General features: G+C 42.0%; 1 protein-coding gene across 2 annotated transcripts in view; it reads left to right on the forward strand.

The window, feature by feature from the left end:
* The window catches only part of PTPRN2 (protein tyrosine phosphatase receptor type N2), a 1,402,724-nt gene that overhangs the window by 1,281,227 nt on the left and 104,098 nt on the right, over positions 1–17,399 (forward strand). For both annotated transcript variants that reach the window (XM_073677683.1, XM_073677684.1), the window contains one exon: positions 12,998–13,192. In XM_073677683.1, the coding sequence (XP_073533784.1) occupies positions 12,998–13,192 (195 nt within the window). The remainder of the gene's footprint in view (positions 1–12,997; positions 13,193–17,399) is intronic.

Raw genomic sequence — 17,399 nt, forward strand, 5'->3', positions numbered from 1 at the left:
CATTGGGACCGGCTGTCAGTCAGTGCCGGGGTGCGATTACATCGGTCACTCTCTATACACAGAGTGATGACTGAAGCGCACTGGCACCACCCCTGTGACTGAGACCGGAACGCTGCTGAGGGAGAATAAAGTTAATTTTCTCTCTGTAGCATTAGGCTACATGCAGGTGCCGGGCAGGTTAATAACGCTGTTAACCTGCAGACTAACCCCCTATCTGTAGGTTAATGATTTTTCTAGTGACAGTTTCCCTTTAAAATACATACCGATCGCCGTCCTCTCCAGCTGCCGGCTTGGCTCTGGTGCTCTTCTGGCCCACGTGAATCATGGCTCGCATTGTGTGGGGGGGTAGCAGCCTTTTTCATGGAAGTCTTTGAGACTTAGAACAAGGCTTCATATACTTACGTCAAGAAAGAAATTTCTTGACAACACACAAGCCCCTGGGTGAGCCGGTTAATCTGATTTGAGGTGTTGTGGTCCAGAAGAGGAATGGAGTGGCGCTGGAAACTGAGGAAGACAGTAATTTAATGCACTTATTCTACATTATATACATATTTAAGAGGGATTAAGACAAACCAGAATTGCTGGGAGAGCTATTTTCAGCTAATCAGTTGTCCCATTGTTGGGACAACCAGCCGTCATCAGTAGTCAGCTTGTGTACCTGGCAGCTAGTGTTAAAATCTCCTGCAGTGCCACCATAGGGAGTATGAAGTCTTACATGGTGCCTATTGCACATAGGCTTGGTCCTCCACACACTTAGGCACTCTTTTGTAGCCACTCTCTAGCCCAACTAAACATTAGAAATCCTACAATGAAGAACCAGAAAATTTCTTAAATTATAGACTTTTTCCTGATCATAATTTTCTATTATCACCTTCTTACTGCTTTTGTCGAATTTCTTATATCTTGTATTCCTGTTTGTACTGATCGTGTGATATGACTAGTAGCGTAGCCTATTCAAAGGTACATTAAAAATTTACCAGATGACTGAGTTGAAATCTCCCGGCATCCTCTGCTTGTTCTGTGCCTGCAGACTGCAGATAGCTTGCAATATTCATGTGGGAGGTACAGGGTTTCGCCAGGTACTGTAGAGTAAACTGACCCAGAAAATGATCTCTTCCACAATTCAGTGAATAGCCCTTTATTATGGAAGCTTAGCCAAGTCATTTGCAGCAGCCTTCAATTTACCACTGGATTATTTGCTCAGATTTTTTTTCCAGATATTATACATTGGCAATGTTAATTGACATTTTTCCCTCTTATTGGAAGGGGTTATCTGGTCATATAATATTGATGACCTATTTTTAGTCTATATCATCAATATCAGGTCGGCGGGGGTCCGACATCTAGCACCCACACAGGTCAGGTGTTAGCTCCTGCGGTGGCCGGATGAGCGCATTGAATGGGACTGAACAGCAAAGTTCAATATGTAGCAGCTGCTGTCAGTGCTGCAGATCAGCTTTTATTCTCGTAAATAGGTATGGTTTACCCGGGCAATCTTTAAAGGGAATCTGTCACCCCCCTGGGAGATATCAGACCTCTACTATGGGCATACAGGTTATAGAAAAGTAAATCTATACATACCTGTATCGCCCATTGACGCGCCCCTGGGCCTGTGTCGCGCTGCGATGCGCACGCGGGAGCTTACCCGGAGCCGGATCTCTTGAGGGTTGTAGTCTCGTGGCGGCGACCCGGTCCGTGCCCAGGGAGTCAAACTGAGCGGCGATGTACTAGCAGTAGATGGTTGGTGACTACGCCACCCGTTGAATGCAGCTATGGAGCTGCCGCTGCAGGGCAGACCGCTGAGGCCGGTGGAAGGATGGTGCAGCGTGGATGGTATAACCCCCAACGGGAGGGGTATGGCCTCAGGGCAGCCGACGTGGATGATGGGGGTAGCAGGAACCACTCAGAGACGGTGCGGTGTAGTTCAGGGTCTTTACTGGTGACAAAGAAAGACCCTCCCGGAGTACTTGCTAGTGATAGGGGCCTGGTCAGTCCTTGAGCAGATGGGATTTCCCCTGGCCAGGCGGAGTTGTAGGCCTTCCCAACTAACTGTACTCTTCTGGCTACCTTGCTAGAGGCGGGAATAAGTAGCCCACGTCCCTGAGTGTACCGTGTGGTGCTCACCCGTATGGCCGGTGACTCGGGGCCTTCTAATGGCTTCCGCTCCACGATGGCGGTGCTGGTCCCACGCGTGTGACCGTGCCTTCGGGCTTCTGGGCCAGAGGACCTGAAATCCTCTGCCGGACGGTTTCTGCTGCTGGGTAGGAGTTAGTCCCCACAGCCTCGGACTCCGGGTCCGGTTAGAAATCTTCTCAGTCAGGGCGAGCTCTGCAGCTGCCAGCCCCTGACTCGTTGTAACACTGCTCCCCACAGAGCTCCTGATGTTTCTTGCTATGCTGCTTCTCTTCTCTACTCTTGTTCTGTCTTCTTTCTCCCTAACCCTGCCTCAGCCCTGGGTTTATATAGGGGAAGTCCTTCCCCTCCCAAGACTGGGCAGGAGGTGTGGCATGCACAGGATCCCTGACCAAAGGACCTCCCACCTGCTCTCAGACGTAATATCTCTATCACTGTGGCAACCAGACCCCCGGGGTGTCACACCATAGTAGAGGTCTGATTGCAGAGAAATGTAGTTTTATAAAATCAGTTTTCACATGCTTGGCGTCCCTCGGATGCCAAGAAATCGCCACCTATCTGTTTAGTAAGGCAAGAAATCCCCGCCTATCTGTTTAGTAAGGCAAGAAATCCCTGCCTATCTGCTTATTTTGCCCCCCCCTCCCCTGCACGTCACAAATCCACAGGGCGTTTGCCAGCAGCACTTCCTAGGGATTAATCCACATGGTCTGGGGCACAGAGGGCAGAGGTGCTGATCTCCTGTGATCCTCAGAGAGACTCCATGGCCACGATGAGCTACAGAGTTGCCGCACAATAATGCCATCCTTCTGCCGCCATCAGCTGCTCCTGGAGGAGGGGAGGAGACGGGGACCTCCTCCTGATGTTAGCGGCATGAGCGCTCAGTGACCCGTGAGCGCCGGGATCCGTGTGGACATCCAGTGACCAGAGGTCCCCGTCTCCTTCCCTCCTCCAGGAGCAGCTGACGGCGGCAGAAGAATGGTATTATTGTGCGGCACCTCTTTAGCTCATTGTGGCTACAATTCTGAGGTCAAATCTGAGGTAAAATCTGTATTCAGTGAAGACCGACTTTCCCATTACCGAGATAGGAGATGGCAGTTACTATTGATAAGATTCTATGTAGGCGGGAGGAGCTAGTGGCCAAGCTCCTCCTCCCTCCCTTCTATCTACATAGAATCTCCTCAGTAGCAGCTGCCATCTCTTATCTCAGTAATGGGAAAGTCATTCTTCACTGAATACAGATTTTACCTCAGAATTGAGAATTTTGATAATAACTGATCAATTTTGTAAGAGAAAGAACCAGATTTCTCTGATAAGATATGTTACATAGTTGCTTATTTTCACATGAACTATTGATTTATGAGATAAAAATTTAATTGATGGTTACTCTATCTAATCACCTGTGAAATATTATGTCCACATTGACCTGTTGGTCTTTGAGGAGGAGAATTCAACATTGTATACAACTATTGAAAATGTTAAAATCATCAGAAACCCCTCAAACCTTACACCCAGCTTCTTTATACTGTAGTGTGCTTTGATATTTTACAGTTGGCGCTTCAAGTTTGGCATATTCATAGATCGAGAGCTCCGTTCAAGATTTTCTTGTCTTCAGTATTTCCAGTTCTGGTACAGAAATCCAAAGTGGTAAAAAATGCATAAAATGCTTCAGATCTGCTGTAGATTTCTGCTCTGAAAATCTGAAGCATTCATTGACATGCTGCAAATTGAAAATCCCCAAAGTAGGTGTCATTAATGTCAGATGCCACAGCCTCAAAAAAGCTATCTTGGACAGACTTGGCAAAAGCCACTCTATCTGGCAGATGCCAGAGGAACCCCATTCTTCACCCTCCAAACCCTGTAAAGGGATCATGTCTTACAATGGGGTCCAGTGGAGAAGGGCTGCCGTCCGGTGGAGCGAACCAGAGGCAGGAAAGTTGCCAGGCAGGGTCAGAGTCAAGAGGTCATGTCAGGAACAGAATCATAAAACAGGAGGATGGTCAAAATAGGAGGAATAAGGAAAACACCACAATTAAGGACAAGAGCACAAGCCAGGTAGCAAAAGCTAATTGACTGGCAGTGGAAGTCAGAAAACCAGGAGTTTAAATAGCAGGCAGCCCCGCCCAGGGCTCTAAGAAAGGAGTAATCAAAACTAGACAACTAACCTCATAGATCTCTGATCTGGCGGCACCAAATGTTCCAGAAATTAAACAGGACTGATGCTGTCATGCATCACCCGCAACAAAGGCGTGGTGCCACCTAGCGGCTGAAGCAGAAGCAAAAAGGGCATGAACTCGCACAGATGTTACAGCAGGTTAATTTATAGATGAGATTTTGTTAATTATCCATTAATGGAATGCAGCATCATGTTCTAGACTTATTGGCCAGTGTTATTAGGGAATTATTTTGTTGATTAGCTGGAGCAAATGAAAAGTATTGCAAAATACATTAAGTAACCTAAGAGCAACTCTCCTATATCATACTGGTGGGCAGCCTCCGATTCATATATGACTTTTCGGGGCCCTTTTGCACCAGGTTCCTGAGGCTTCAGAGTAAACCTCTGAGTGATTCATACCTGCAGTATTTCATCCATAAGCAATTAGGAACATATGTAAATGGTTGGTTGCATTTATTTTTGGTGATTAACATTGCCCTATAGAGTATTCTAGTTGGAAAAGCAAAGCAATTAAAAATTTACAACATGGTGTCACGGAAGAAGAAGTAGTGATTCCTCCATATGGGGTACCATGCCCTTAAGATATATTAAATAGTTAAATGGGTAATTGACTGCCAAAGCGAACTCAGGCGTATACATGTGAAACAAGAACCTCAATATAAATTCCATTTCACCAAGGGTAGGAAGTCCTGCATTTCCGTGACCTTGACATTTCCGAACATGTTCGGCAGCGGAGCCATACACTTAGCGTACGTGCCCGGGGAAATAGAATGTGTTCTAAGTGAGATTTCCATCATTCTGTAAACAGCACGAGTGGGACCATTGACATTTGTCATCTTGCACCTAATGTACGAAGCCAAGGAATGGCTTAATGGTCAGGACATTGCCTCTAAGTGGGTGACCACATTTTGGGTCTGCAGGTCCACTCCACTAGTAATCTGTAGCCAGGTGATTTGCTTCACGATTTTTTTTTTTCATTTTCTACTAGGAAGGACTGATTCATTCAACTTGAGAATAATGTAATAATAAAACGTGATAAAAATATATATAAAAAAAGTAATAGGATGCAGAACTGTGTACTGCGATATTCCGGTATTGAACGTGATGTAAAGTGAGTAAAATGGATAATTCTAGTTGCAGCTATTGTCAGTCATTTATTTATTTCTATTTTATTTATTTTACTCACTTTTATAATAGTGGTGATTGCAACACGTTATATCATTTTGGGGACAAAATGGCACAACGCTAAGCTTCAAACCAATTGTTTCGCCCCTGTACTAATAAACAGTTGTTGGATAATTGCAACCATAGTTCTTAAGGCAGGTGCAGATGACTGTATATTCTCTCATCCGAGAGAATCGGGTCGATTTTGCAAATCACACTCTAATTAAGATTTGATCAGAGTGTGATCCGATTCTCTCGAATGAGGAGAAGATGAAGAAAAAAAATTCTCCATCTTCTCCATTCTGTCAGTCTGAACAAATCAGACTGCACTCACATGTCATCCAAGTGCAGTCCGATGTTTTCCACGGACTCATTGACTTGTATGGCCAAGTCAGATCAAATTTTGGCATGCTGCGATTTTTTTTTCCTTGAACAAACTCTGTCCGAGGAAAAAGTCAGACATGTACACAGCCCCATAGACTAACATTGGTCCAAGTGCGATATGGTGTTTTGTCGAATCGGACTCGGACCGAAAATATGGTGGCCGGCACGAACCCTTATAAGAATAAATCAAAGAGATTTATCAAAACTGGTAAAGGAAAGGTGGCTGCTCTCAGAGACTGAAGAAAGGCTCTTGGGATATTTACTGAGCCCATTTTCAGTCTCAGAAGGCTTCATTTTAGTGATCGATAGGATTCTTAGCACCTGGACCTTCTACAAAAACTCTACAAAAATTTCTGATATATTAGTTACACTTTGTTGCAATTTTGTCATTTCCACATTCAGAATGAAAACTATATTCTTACAGCCCCATTATTTCGCATAGTGATTCTCTCATTCACTGCCAGATACTTTATTTGCAATTGGAATTGACATCTGACTGCCGAATCTCAAAATTACCAAATTGCTTCACCCATGTCTAGTAATAGCTAAAAGACTTACCAATCAATTTGCAAATTGTGAATCTTGAACCTAGTAAATGAATTCGCTCATCGTTATTTTTTAATGAAAGTTTTCAACCTTAAACGCAGACTTTGCGCCCTGTATACATGATCTCATACAGCTTGCGTTGTGGATGAGTGGTGTATAGAAATACTGTATGTACTTCAATTTATGTTTAGGGCATGACTTAAAAAAATATCTCATACTATCTCATCTAGTTCTATGTTGGACTTCATGCTATAAAAGTAAAGATTCTCTTATGGGTATTAATTGTAGTGCACTACTCAGACCGACCGCCGGGACTAAGTGACCGGTGATTAGTAAATATTTTCCGATCGGAGTTCTAATAGCCTGTTTACACAGAAGAGCACAATGCGTACTGGATGATCAGTAATAAATCTTTCAATGCCATAGTTCTCAGCAGCGCAGGTCCTGTTTACACAGGACAATATGCTGCCGAGAGTTATAATGCTCTGTGCTGCTCAAAACATCATTTCACCCAATGAACAAGCGTTTTTCTCATTCATCGGAGGACCAGCAACCTGTTTACACTGAAAGATTATTGTGAAACAAGAGCATTCTTAAGAAGGCTTGTTCACAATATTCTTTCAGTGTGAACACGCCTTTAATCGTGCTATTTTACTTGACCCACTTTTCGAGTAGAAGAAAAAAAAGGAGAGTAGCAGCGAGCAAATGAGACTCCGTACAACTGTCCTACTGGCAGTGTGCAACATCCCCACCGACACCGGCCTTCCTCCTTTTAGAAGGGCTTGTTCACACATTGCAGATTAGCTGTTTTTTTTTTATCCAGATTCAGATATGGAAAATCTGCTGTGGATTACAGTAGCAGAAAAGTCAATAAGATTTTCTGAAATCTCATTCACACGCTGTGGATAATTTCCTTACGGAAATTGATCTGTTGTGCAGTTTTTTACATTCGCTGCATGTGCAGATTTTCACCCTGGATTTTACATGAGCAATTCATAGGTTGAAATCTGCACCAGATTCACAATAAATCTGCAACAAAATCTGCAACAGAATTTGCATGTAATACTTATAGATTTTGCTGTAGATCTGCAACAAAATCTGCCCAGATTTTTTTCTGTCACTTGTGAATATATCCTTAGAGAGTAATGTCAGATGAACCTGCTGATTTCGATGTGTATGATGTGTTTGGGGAAGTAGGGAGGATACACCATATGGACAGAAGTATTGGGACACCTCCACACTAAATCTACAGAAGCTTTTTTGACATCCCATTTTAAATGCATAGACATTAATATGGAATGGATCCCCGCTTTGCAGCTAAAATAGCTTTCAGTCTTCTGCTCTCTCATCTAGTGGAGTGTTTGTGAGGTCAGACACTCATGTTGGGCTCACAATCTCCAATATAGTTCATCTTTATCCGACAACCTATAGTTCACATGGGGTTGAGGTCAGGACTCTGTACGGCCAGTAATGTTCTTCTATACCAAACTCACCCAACCATGTCTTTATGGACCTTGCCTTTCCAAAACTGTTCCGACACAGTTGGATGCTACAATTGTCCAAAATATCTCGTATGCTAAAGCATTAAGATTTCCCTTCTCTGCAACTAAGGCGTCTTGTTCAACCTCATATATCAAACTTCCATAACATTATCCTTCTTCCACCAAACTTTACAGTTGGCTCAGTGTAGTTAAACAGGTAATGTTCTCCTGGTATTTGCCAAAAACAGATTCCTCTATAAGACTGCCAGATAGAAATGCATGATTCCTCATTCCGCAGAACACATTTCCACTGCTGCAGAGTCCATTGGAGGTTTGCCTTACACCACTCCATCCGACGCTTAGCATTGTGCTTGGTGACGTAAGGCTTGATTTTATACACTTATGGCAATGGGACTGAATGAAAACCTGAATTCAATAATTAAGAGGAGTGTTCCAATACTTTTGTCCATATAGTATAGCTGTTGGCCAAACATGTATTTACTCTATAATAATCTGAAATGTATGGCCAGCCCTAGTCTAGATTAAAATCTAAATATGCAGCTTTTTGCCACTTCATACTACACATCTAGATCCAGGCAGGAGGCAGGTGCTTCGAGGAAAAAAAAAAAAAGGCGGCCACAACCTGCCACTTCCAGTAGGGACAGACATATTGCTTGTGCAGGTGCACCATGGCCCAACAGGTGCGGGGACCCATTTACACCTCTCAAATAGGTGGAATTGTGCATTATGATGAGCTATTGGACTGCAAAAGGCCCATACATTGTTTGCCGTGACATCACTGCCGGTCACGTGAACGCTCAAGCTGCAGCAGCATCACGGCACTGTGGACCTCCACTCTCCAGGCTATTCTCAGGGTTGTGCAGGGGTGCACAACCCGGTCAGGTGGGCAGTTTTCTCGCCCCATCCCTGTCCTTAATCACCAGGTTTCACCAAGAGCGTCCCTTTTTTCTCCATCTTTCTTTTTTCTCCATCTTTCTTTTTCATTCATCATTTTGGCTCAGGGGCCTCTCCTGTCTGTGTCCGCTAGTGACTTCGAGTAAGCAGTCCATAAGATCCAAAGCGGATCACAAAACTTATATGGCTGCTTTTTATTGACCCACAGGAAATTGTGATTTTTGATGTCACTATGAGTGGGTTCGGGCTCTCAGACAGAGGCAGGGAGCAGGAATAGTAGAAGCGTGCAACACAAACAGAAAGGAGGAATGGGGCCAATTCTAAGGTCCAGAAATAATAGAAGGAGGCCAAGTATTTTATTATTATTAGACTACGACTTATAAATATATGTAATTCATTACAACCTAGATTGATGGATTTAATGAGTACTTCCATCTTTTCTGTGCATTGCTGCAGGTCGCTGTATCTGCACACCAGTCAGTGACACGAAGAGTTCACATAAGGCGAAGGGAAGGATTTAAGAGATGGACCCGATGTGGCCTCAATGTGTATCTTAAATCTAGCATGTTTTCCTGTCACATTCCTCCGTGTATCTTACATTAAAATGATCTGACAATAACCTTGCTTGTCTAAGAAATTTATGTCAAGAGTATTATCTAAGGAAAGGTCTCGTGGTTGGATTGGAAGGCAATTTTTTATATAAAACAAATTCATTTTACATTAGATGGAAGCTCATGCCGATGACTACATTTGCTGAGAATAACATTTGTTTCTGGCTTATATTTATGGCCAATTTGTCTTGTGAGAAATATAGAAAGCAATCAATCAGATTACAGTTCTTATTGTGCTACGGCAGGTTAAAAATGAAGCGTGCCCTTAGTGGCTGTTATGGGTGGCAGCACTTTTTCCATTGTCACTTTTTTATTATCCCCCTACCATTATTTTCTCATTGGGTTCTCAGTCTCCTGCTGGTAACCATACTAGGTGTTATGATTTCTTCTGTATTGTTGGGATCATAATACTAGGGATGAGCGGACTCGTGGATCTTCGGGTTCGACCAAAGTTCAGTCCAAAGTTAAGTTGAGGTACCAAAACTGTACCCAAACTTGAACCCAAATCACATAGAAGTTAATGGTGACCCGAACTTTGGTGCTGTAAAAAGGCTGTAAAGTAGTTGTAGTAAAGGCTGGGGGCTGCCAAAGGAAGAAGAGTACCCCCACAGAATCTCTCTCTCACTAAAACGGACTTCTGGGAGAAATACGTGTACAGAATTCAGCCCCGGACAGGTACGAACCCCAAACTTTACAGTTCGAGTTCGCTCATCTCTACATAACACCAGTAAGAACAGAGATGTGTATTTTCTTACCTTTGCTTCGGCTTGACATATCCTAAAACAGGTAGAATGAGATGACCAACTTTGAAAAATACAAACAAACAGAATTTTGTAATATTTTGCTGAAAGAAGTCCATTTTATATGTGCCTATTAGTGATGAGCGAGCATGCTCGTTACTCGAGATTTACGAACATGCTCGGGTGTTTTCCGAGTATCTTCAGCGTGCTTGGGTGTTGTGTTTGAGTCATGCCATGCACATGATTTGCAACTGTTTAGCCTGCTCCCGAAAGGGTTAACAGAACATACTCGCTCATCACTAGTGCCCATATGTGGGCGAAATTCAGCCTGTTAAGGGTTTTACTAGCATGTTCCAATAATTTTATTACATTTTGTTCATGAGAAATTGGAGTCCTTAAAAGAGACTTTTATGGGTAAAATAAAAGCTTTCCAATGGACTATATGTATAAAAATAACAGTCTTGTAAATACTCCCCTACCGGCACCCTCCTGGATACAGCGCAGTCCGCTCTATGGTCTGTACCGGCACAGGAAGTGTAGATGTCACTGTTCAGGCAATCGGGCAGCTGGTTGAATGGTGGTGTCTCCACTTCATCTGCCACCGCAGCCCACAGAGCGACCTGTACTAGATCCTCGTGGGTGCTGATAGGCGAGTATTATTCAGATTGTTATTTTTTACATAGCCACACATCCAGTCACATATTCAAGCTTTTATTTTTCCCAGACAACCCCTTTAACCAAATTCAACACAATATTGTGGACACATTTGTACTGTAAGTCACTGATTTATCCTCATCCTTCTGTTAACTTTTTTTCACCACTACATTACCATCAGGGGATTTCGAACAACATTCAGACTCCAGAACTGTAAATTGGTCTATTTATGCATTGATAACAAGGTCAAGACTTGGCAAGCGGTAGCTGAAGTAGGCAACTGTCTATGGTACTATTGAGAAGAGGAACACTTTTCATTTTTTTTCTAGGGCATTCTGAAACCACTGACTTGGGAACCAGGAGAGCTTGCCCCACCCTTGATGGTGTCAGTAATATATATAACATAGAACAATTGTGGGCAAAAGTGGGTAACAACTCCTGTAGCTTCCGTAATTGCATCCCTATTGATTGATATACAGTCATGTGTACTAAATGACATAGGTAACTGAACAATTAACAAGGATACAGGGTGAAAATTGAGCATATCTACATGACTTTTGTACATGGTTTACACTCATTAAAAAACAGGACATCCTGGAAGAAGTATTACTGCCCTATGCATTTTGAACTGCTATTAGTGTGCAGTTCTTATCCATGAATCGCACACTTACGTACTCGAAACGCGTAGGTAAATACTACTATTTCCAGGATGTCCTGTTTTTAATGTGTGTATTTTTTTATATTTTGATGGCCCAATAACCTTTATTGGTTTTATCCTTATGTTTTGTAGATGAAGTGCTGGACTTCTCTTGCATTTTTTCAACTAGGTGCGGTAATAGTGCAGTTTCCTGTATAAGCGCAACTACAGCTAAGGGATCTGAATGTACCCTTACTAAAGAGTTACGTTTTATAATTATTTAGTTGAAAAAAAATAGTACATTTTAATTAATGTCTGTATCAATGAAGCTTTTAACCATTGGACTCTGAATAGAAGCATCATACTGTTTCATTGGTTGGTATGCAGACTAGCTCTCTTCCAGTAAGAAGAAATCTGTCTTTGCACTGCCACCTATTGGAAGTAGCTACCCTAAAAGTTAAGAGCCTTGCAACATGACTATTTAGAGAGCTTTTTACCCAAAAGGAAATGACACCCTTGTGTAGACAGCTGTTTCAAGGTTCTTGAACGACTTCAATACAGAACAGATTCCAAGTTGGCTAAGTGAGAGGCTTTTGATGGACGTCAAGGGGGAACTCTTGGCATTGCACAGTAATTTTGCAGCACTAGGTTCAAGGTTTGAAGTTGACAAGGGAAAAATGTGCGCATAAATTTTATGTGTTTAGAAAGGTTCACATGAGACGTTCCTACATTATAAATAGGTAATTAGAGGTCTAGAGGTCAGGTGTAGTGATGTGCGCAAGCACTCGTTACTCAAGTTTGCCGAGGGTGCTTGGTTATGCATCGAGTATCGCGGGTGCTCGAGTGACATGTTCAATTGCCCTCGACTGTTAGACAGCCACAAAACATGTGGGGATTGCGCCATGTTTGTCAGGCAAACACCCGAGCACCCTCGGCAAACTCGAGTAACGAGCACTTGCGCTAATCAGTACTCGCGAGCTGTATTCAACAGTGGACACTAATCAATGTACAGAGTTGCAGTGTTCCACTATGTCCATTGCTTACATCTGGCCACTGCCAGAGCTGATATCAGCTGATCAGTGGTGGATCCAGGTGTTGAACCTCCACCGATCTCATATTGATGACCTATCCTACATTAAATATACAAGTTTCCTAAGTTGATATCTGCCATTTATCGCACTTGTTCTTTCTTTAGTCTTATACAATATATCTTTTTGGTGTTTATGAAGACTGCTATTCGCTAATCAACAAAAAACTTTGCAGGACAAAATTATAGATAATTATTCCAAACCTGGCAGTGATATTTATCAAGGATGCGGCTCTCATATTCCTTTTTTTTCTACCGTGTTTATATGCAGTGTGAATCGGGTAAGCGTAGATGAGTACATGACGTGCAGAACGCTGTTCTTGCATGTCGGCTGGAGAAGACTGGCAGGTTTTCTCTTAAATCCACACTAAAAATGTACAGCTTCTTGGCATGAGCTGACAAAAAATTTCCCTTGGGGTCAACATTAATTCCTTATTATTCATATTGTGTGTCTCTCTCTCCATTCTTGTAGGAGCTATGCCGTCAGCGGATGGCTGTCAAGTCTTCAGATCGCCCAGAACCTCTGCACAGTTCTCGCATCAATAGCATCTCATCACAGTTCAGTGATGGACCAATGGCCAGCCCCACTGCACGGAGCAGCACATCGTCCTGGAGTGAGGAACCCGTGCAGTCAAATATGGACATCTCCACCGGTCACATGATACTGGTAAGGATTATTGCTTCTCCTTTCCTCTTTATTGTAGATTCGTCTAGCTGGTACCAAGGAGTTTGATCACTGAGGTTTTGTTTTTTTCAAAAATAAAACTGTTAATATCATTCTCAAATATGTATGTAAATGTTCCTGGAGGGTCTTAGACCTGGGATTTGTGAATTGAAGTACTGATTATGAAGAAAGACAGTATTCTGGACTTCCTGTTGCTGAACAGTTCTAATATAATTCAAAGAACCTACGTATAAAATTTTTCGGTATTTTTTTATTATCTCTGTGATCCTTCAAGTAGAGGAAGAAAGGGGACATGAAGGCTGCACACATACAGAGACCACCCCAGTATCTTCCTCTCAAGAAACTAATCTGCTTTCAAAGCAGCGTCCACAATGTGCAAGGAGAGGGTCTCACGTGGCCATCAAAATTCCAATCGGAACTGTAGGGAGAGGACCTTCAATAGTTTATGGATAATAATCGCTATAAATGAATAGAGTGTCTTTAAAACCTTGCTTGCATATGATGTTGGATGACTGTTGGGTGTGCAATATTGTATTCTTGCATGTCCAAAATATACAGTAAATAATACTATAACATAATGACTGCCAATAAAAAAAAATCTAAAATTCAGTGTTGCAATGTAAAATATTAGAATAAAGGAAGCGTCTTAAAATATTTTTGATAGCTCCTTTATATTGAGGCTGTGGTCATTTATAAATATAAAACCTTTCATTATTTATTGACGTCCTCCACTAGAAGCATTGAACAAAAGCTTAATGGTACATAGATTAAATATACACTTTGGCGCCCGTGGACGCAGAACATTTATCACATGTGGTCATTAAAGGGACCCTCTCACATGGAGTTGCCACACCAAACTGCCACCAGCAGGATAGTCCTCTCCTTTACCTTTCTTTACAGTATATCACCTTTCTTAAAAACAGTGTACAAAAATTAACCTCTATTAGTAGAGTTGGTACGACCCGATTCCCAAATCTCATTCCATCGGCCATGACAGTGTTTTGTGGCTGTGGCACAGGAGCGGGAGAACCACCTATTACCTACTGTCATCTCCGGCTCTTCTTGTGATTAGCCGGCCTGGCGTGATGTCACATATGTGTCAGCAATGATGTCACGCCCAGACGGGTAGTCAAAAAGAAGAACCAGAGATGACGGCAGGTAATAGACGGTTCTCCCGCTCTCTTGTCGTGGCTGATGGAATGGGACTTCCAATTAATTCACACTAATTCTAGCTCTTAGTCATCTGGATGAGTTTCATCTGTGCCCTGTGTATACGAGACAGAATGCCAGAGCTTCCCTCTGTAGCGGACCACTATCTCTGATTCCTGGCTTCTGGCGCATGCGCAGTGTGCAGGTGGAGTTGAGACAACTAGACCAGGAAGATTTCAGGAGCTACTCTGGTAATATTGGACCCAGTTTGGCATGTCAGTCAGGTGACAATGGGCATTATTACAACCTATACAGCATGACTTTAGAAAGGAATGGCCTACCCAGATGACTATTTGTGGGTAATTTGCATATTGCATTCATTGGATAATAAGTTAGTTTTGTACACCAGGCCTTTGCAGAAAGCATGGATGTATCCCTGTAAAAGAGAAGATTAACATGGTGCTGGGAGTTTAATGTGGCAAATCCATATGATATGTCCCCTTTAAAATTTTAGCAAAGAGGGAAAATGAAGGTCAGCACCATTCCTCCTATCATGAGACGTGTGGTGCTATTCCAATGGCCCCTTCTCCGGCTGCTCAGATGAATCAATGAAGCAAGTACTCAGAAGATACATATAGTAAAAGCTAGAGAAATAGAGGCACTCACCGAAGATTCTCATGCTTTATTGCAATTCTATACTTGCATAGAGGTAGGGCAGAGAGGTGAACTCACGCTTCTTCCTCTTCTCTCGCGTGTGTTCACATGAAACAGCCCCTACTTTTTTACCTTTTGATATATGTATCCCTTCTAAAGTATATGTACTCTATTGGAAAATTGGAACTATTTTTTTAATATTAAAATGATTCAGGAATAACATAAAGAATATTGTAATGACAAAAAAAAAATCACACAGACCCGTCTGTTTCCATGGTTACAGACTACAAACAAATCCTGTATGTAGTCTGATCCTGCAGCCATTCCTCTCTGTTCAACTTTTATGTTCTGTAGATTAACGAGAAGTGACAGGTAACATGCAACTGCAGGATCAGACTACATGCTTATTTGTATATTGCAAACGTGGAGACACGTAGGTCAGCCCAGGAGCTGTGAACACAAAACGGTAGCTTTTTTTTAAGACCATTTGCATCTAGTTTTTGCTTCACCTTCAGGCACTTAAGTCGGCTTGTTACTTTAGATGTGAGGTCATTTTATGAATAAAAGTTGATTTGAAAATTAACATTTTTTGAAATGTTTATGCTCTGGATATATAATGGAAATATATTAACCTCGATGACTATTTTTCACATCGAAATCAATATAAAATGTTAATAGATGAATTGTTACTGTATTTTATGGAAGGATCATTAGGGCATCTTACATATGACCTAAGAACATTGAGTTAAAATGAGTAATCACCTTCACTAAACATCCTCCCGAAGTGCTGATTGGAGGTCAGGACATAGTGCTCAACATTTGATAATAAGTGTATGTTGGTGTTCCCTCTTCTTTGTGAGCTCTTCTAGCTATTAATCATAGCTAAGAGGAGGCATATGACTCATGTCTATTCTTCTTTTGCACCTTGATTGGCACTATAGAGGACTATTCAGTGGGCATTACCGTACATACTATTCAGATATAGGTTGGCATTGTACAAATGGCAGGTTTCCTTTAGAATAAATTTAACATTCATACTTTAAGCTTATTAACAACTATCCATTGTTTTTAATTACCATTATATTTTTATTGTTTATTATAGTTCAAATTCTCTTTCTCTTCCGACTTACTACCGTATATAATGGCATCTAGAGATGAGCGAACCCAAACTTAAAATGGGGTTCGGGTTCTGGTTCAAGTTTGGGTACAGTTCTGGCACCCGAACTTAACTTTGGAATAAAGTTTGGGTTGGGTACCAGAACCCGAACTTCCACCTCTTTAAAGACTAACAGTATGTATCTCTATAAGTGCTGCGTTACAGATGTATACAACATGGGTCCAATACTTGTAAAGAATAGCAACCCAACGCTTGGCGGAGAAGTTATCTATAGGTGCAACACAATCTTCAATATATTCAGAGCACTCCAGAGTGATTTCAAACATATAGCCTGTTGATTAGAGATGATTGAATTCTTTTGAAATTCAGTTTTGCCAGCTTTGGTGATTTTTTTCCCCCAAAAAAATTTGATTTACAGATTATAAATTTACCGCAAAGTGCAGTTACTCCAATTGCCCTGAAAAGACATGTAATACTCTGAGGTCTCCTAGGACTGTATCCAGACCTTTTCAAGCTCTTTAACGCAAACACAGCCTTAATAATGTCACAGTGACCTCCATATACTATGGCTATGGGTGCATGAATGGTAACCATTCTTCAAGCTGTATTTTCTCACACACACTTATCGGTGCAGTATGATCAGGGTTTTTTTTTTTACTTTTTCTCCCTATGTCTATTGCCAAGCTGTGACTCACTAAGTAGGTTCACCCAGAAATAGTTACTGTGCTGCATTCTCTGCCTTGGCTTTTATACAGGCTTTGATAGGCTGTGCTATAGTGTGTTATGTGCTGTATTGCACAATGCGGAAAGTGTTGGCTTATCAGCCTAGTTCATTCTGTCTTAGTAGCTGATGTAAACTGCAGGTGAAGCAAAGATCTATACTCAGAGAGTGAAGTTATCTGCTCCCCTGCCCCATGTTCACACAGGTAATAGTGTCTGAGCATGGGGAAGAGGAGCAAAGAACATTACTGTATGAGTACAAAGCTAAGCCAGACCTGCAGTTTACCTCAGCTACTCAGACAGAATGAACTAGGCTGACAAGCCATCACTTTCAGCATAGTGTTAGAGACAGAAGGAAGTAAAATAAGATAATGGAGTTTATTACAAAGATGTATAACCTTATAAAGGCTGATCAAAAATAAATAGTAAAAAAGTTTACTTTTTACACTTGTTGGTTTTGTATTTCTGTAGCGAGTAGATAGCAAGCTGCTGAACTTCTGCAAGGAGGCCCCAATCAATAAAATTAATTTTACTTGTAACTTGGGTGGT

The sequence above is a fragment of the Phyllobates terribilis genome, unplaced genomic scaffold, assembly GCF_046119375.1.
Source record: "Phyllobates terribilis strain yellow unplaced genomic scaffold, ASM4611937v1 Scaffold_4__5_contigs__length_816908805, whole genome shotgun sequence".
Lineage (NCBI taxonomy): Eukaryota > Metazoa > Chordata > Amphibia > Anura > Dendrobatidae > Phyllobates > Phyllobates terribilis.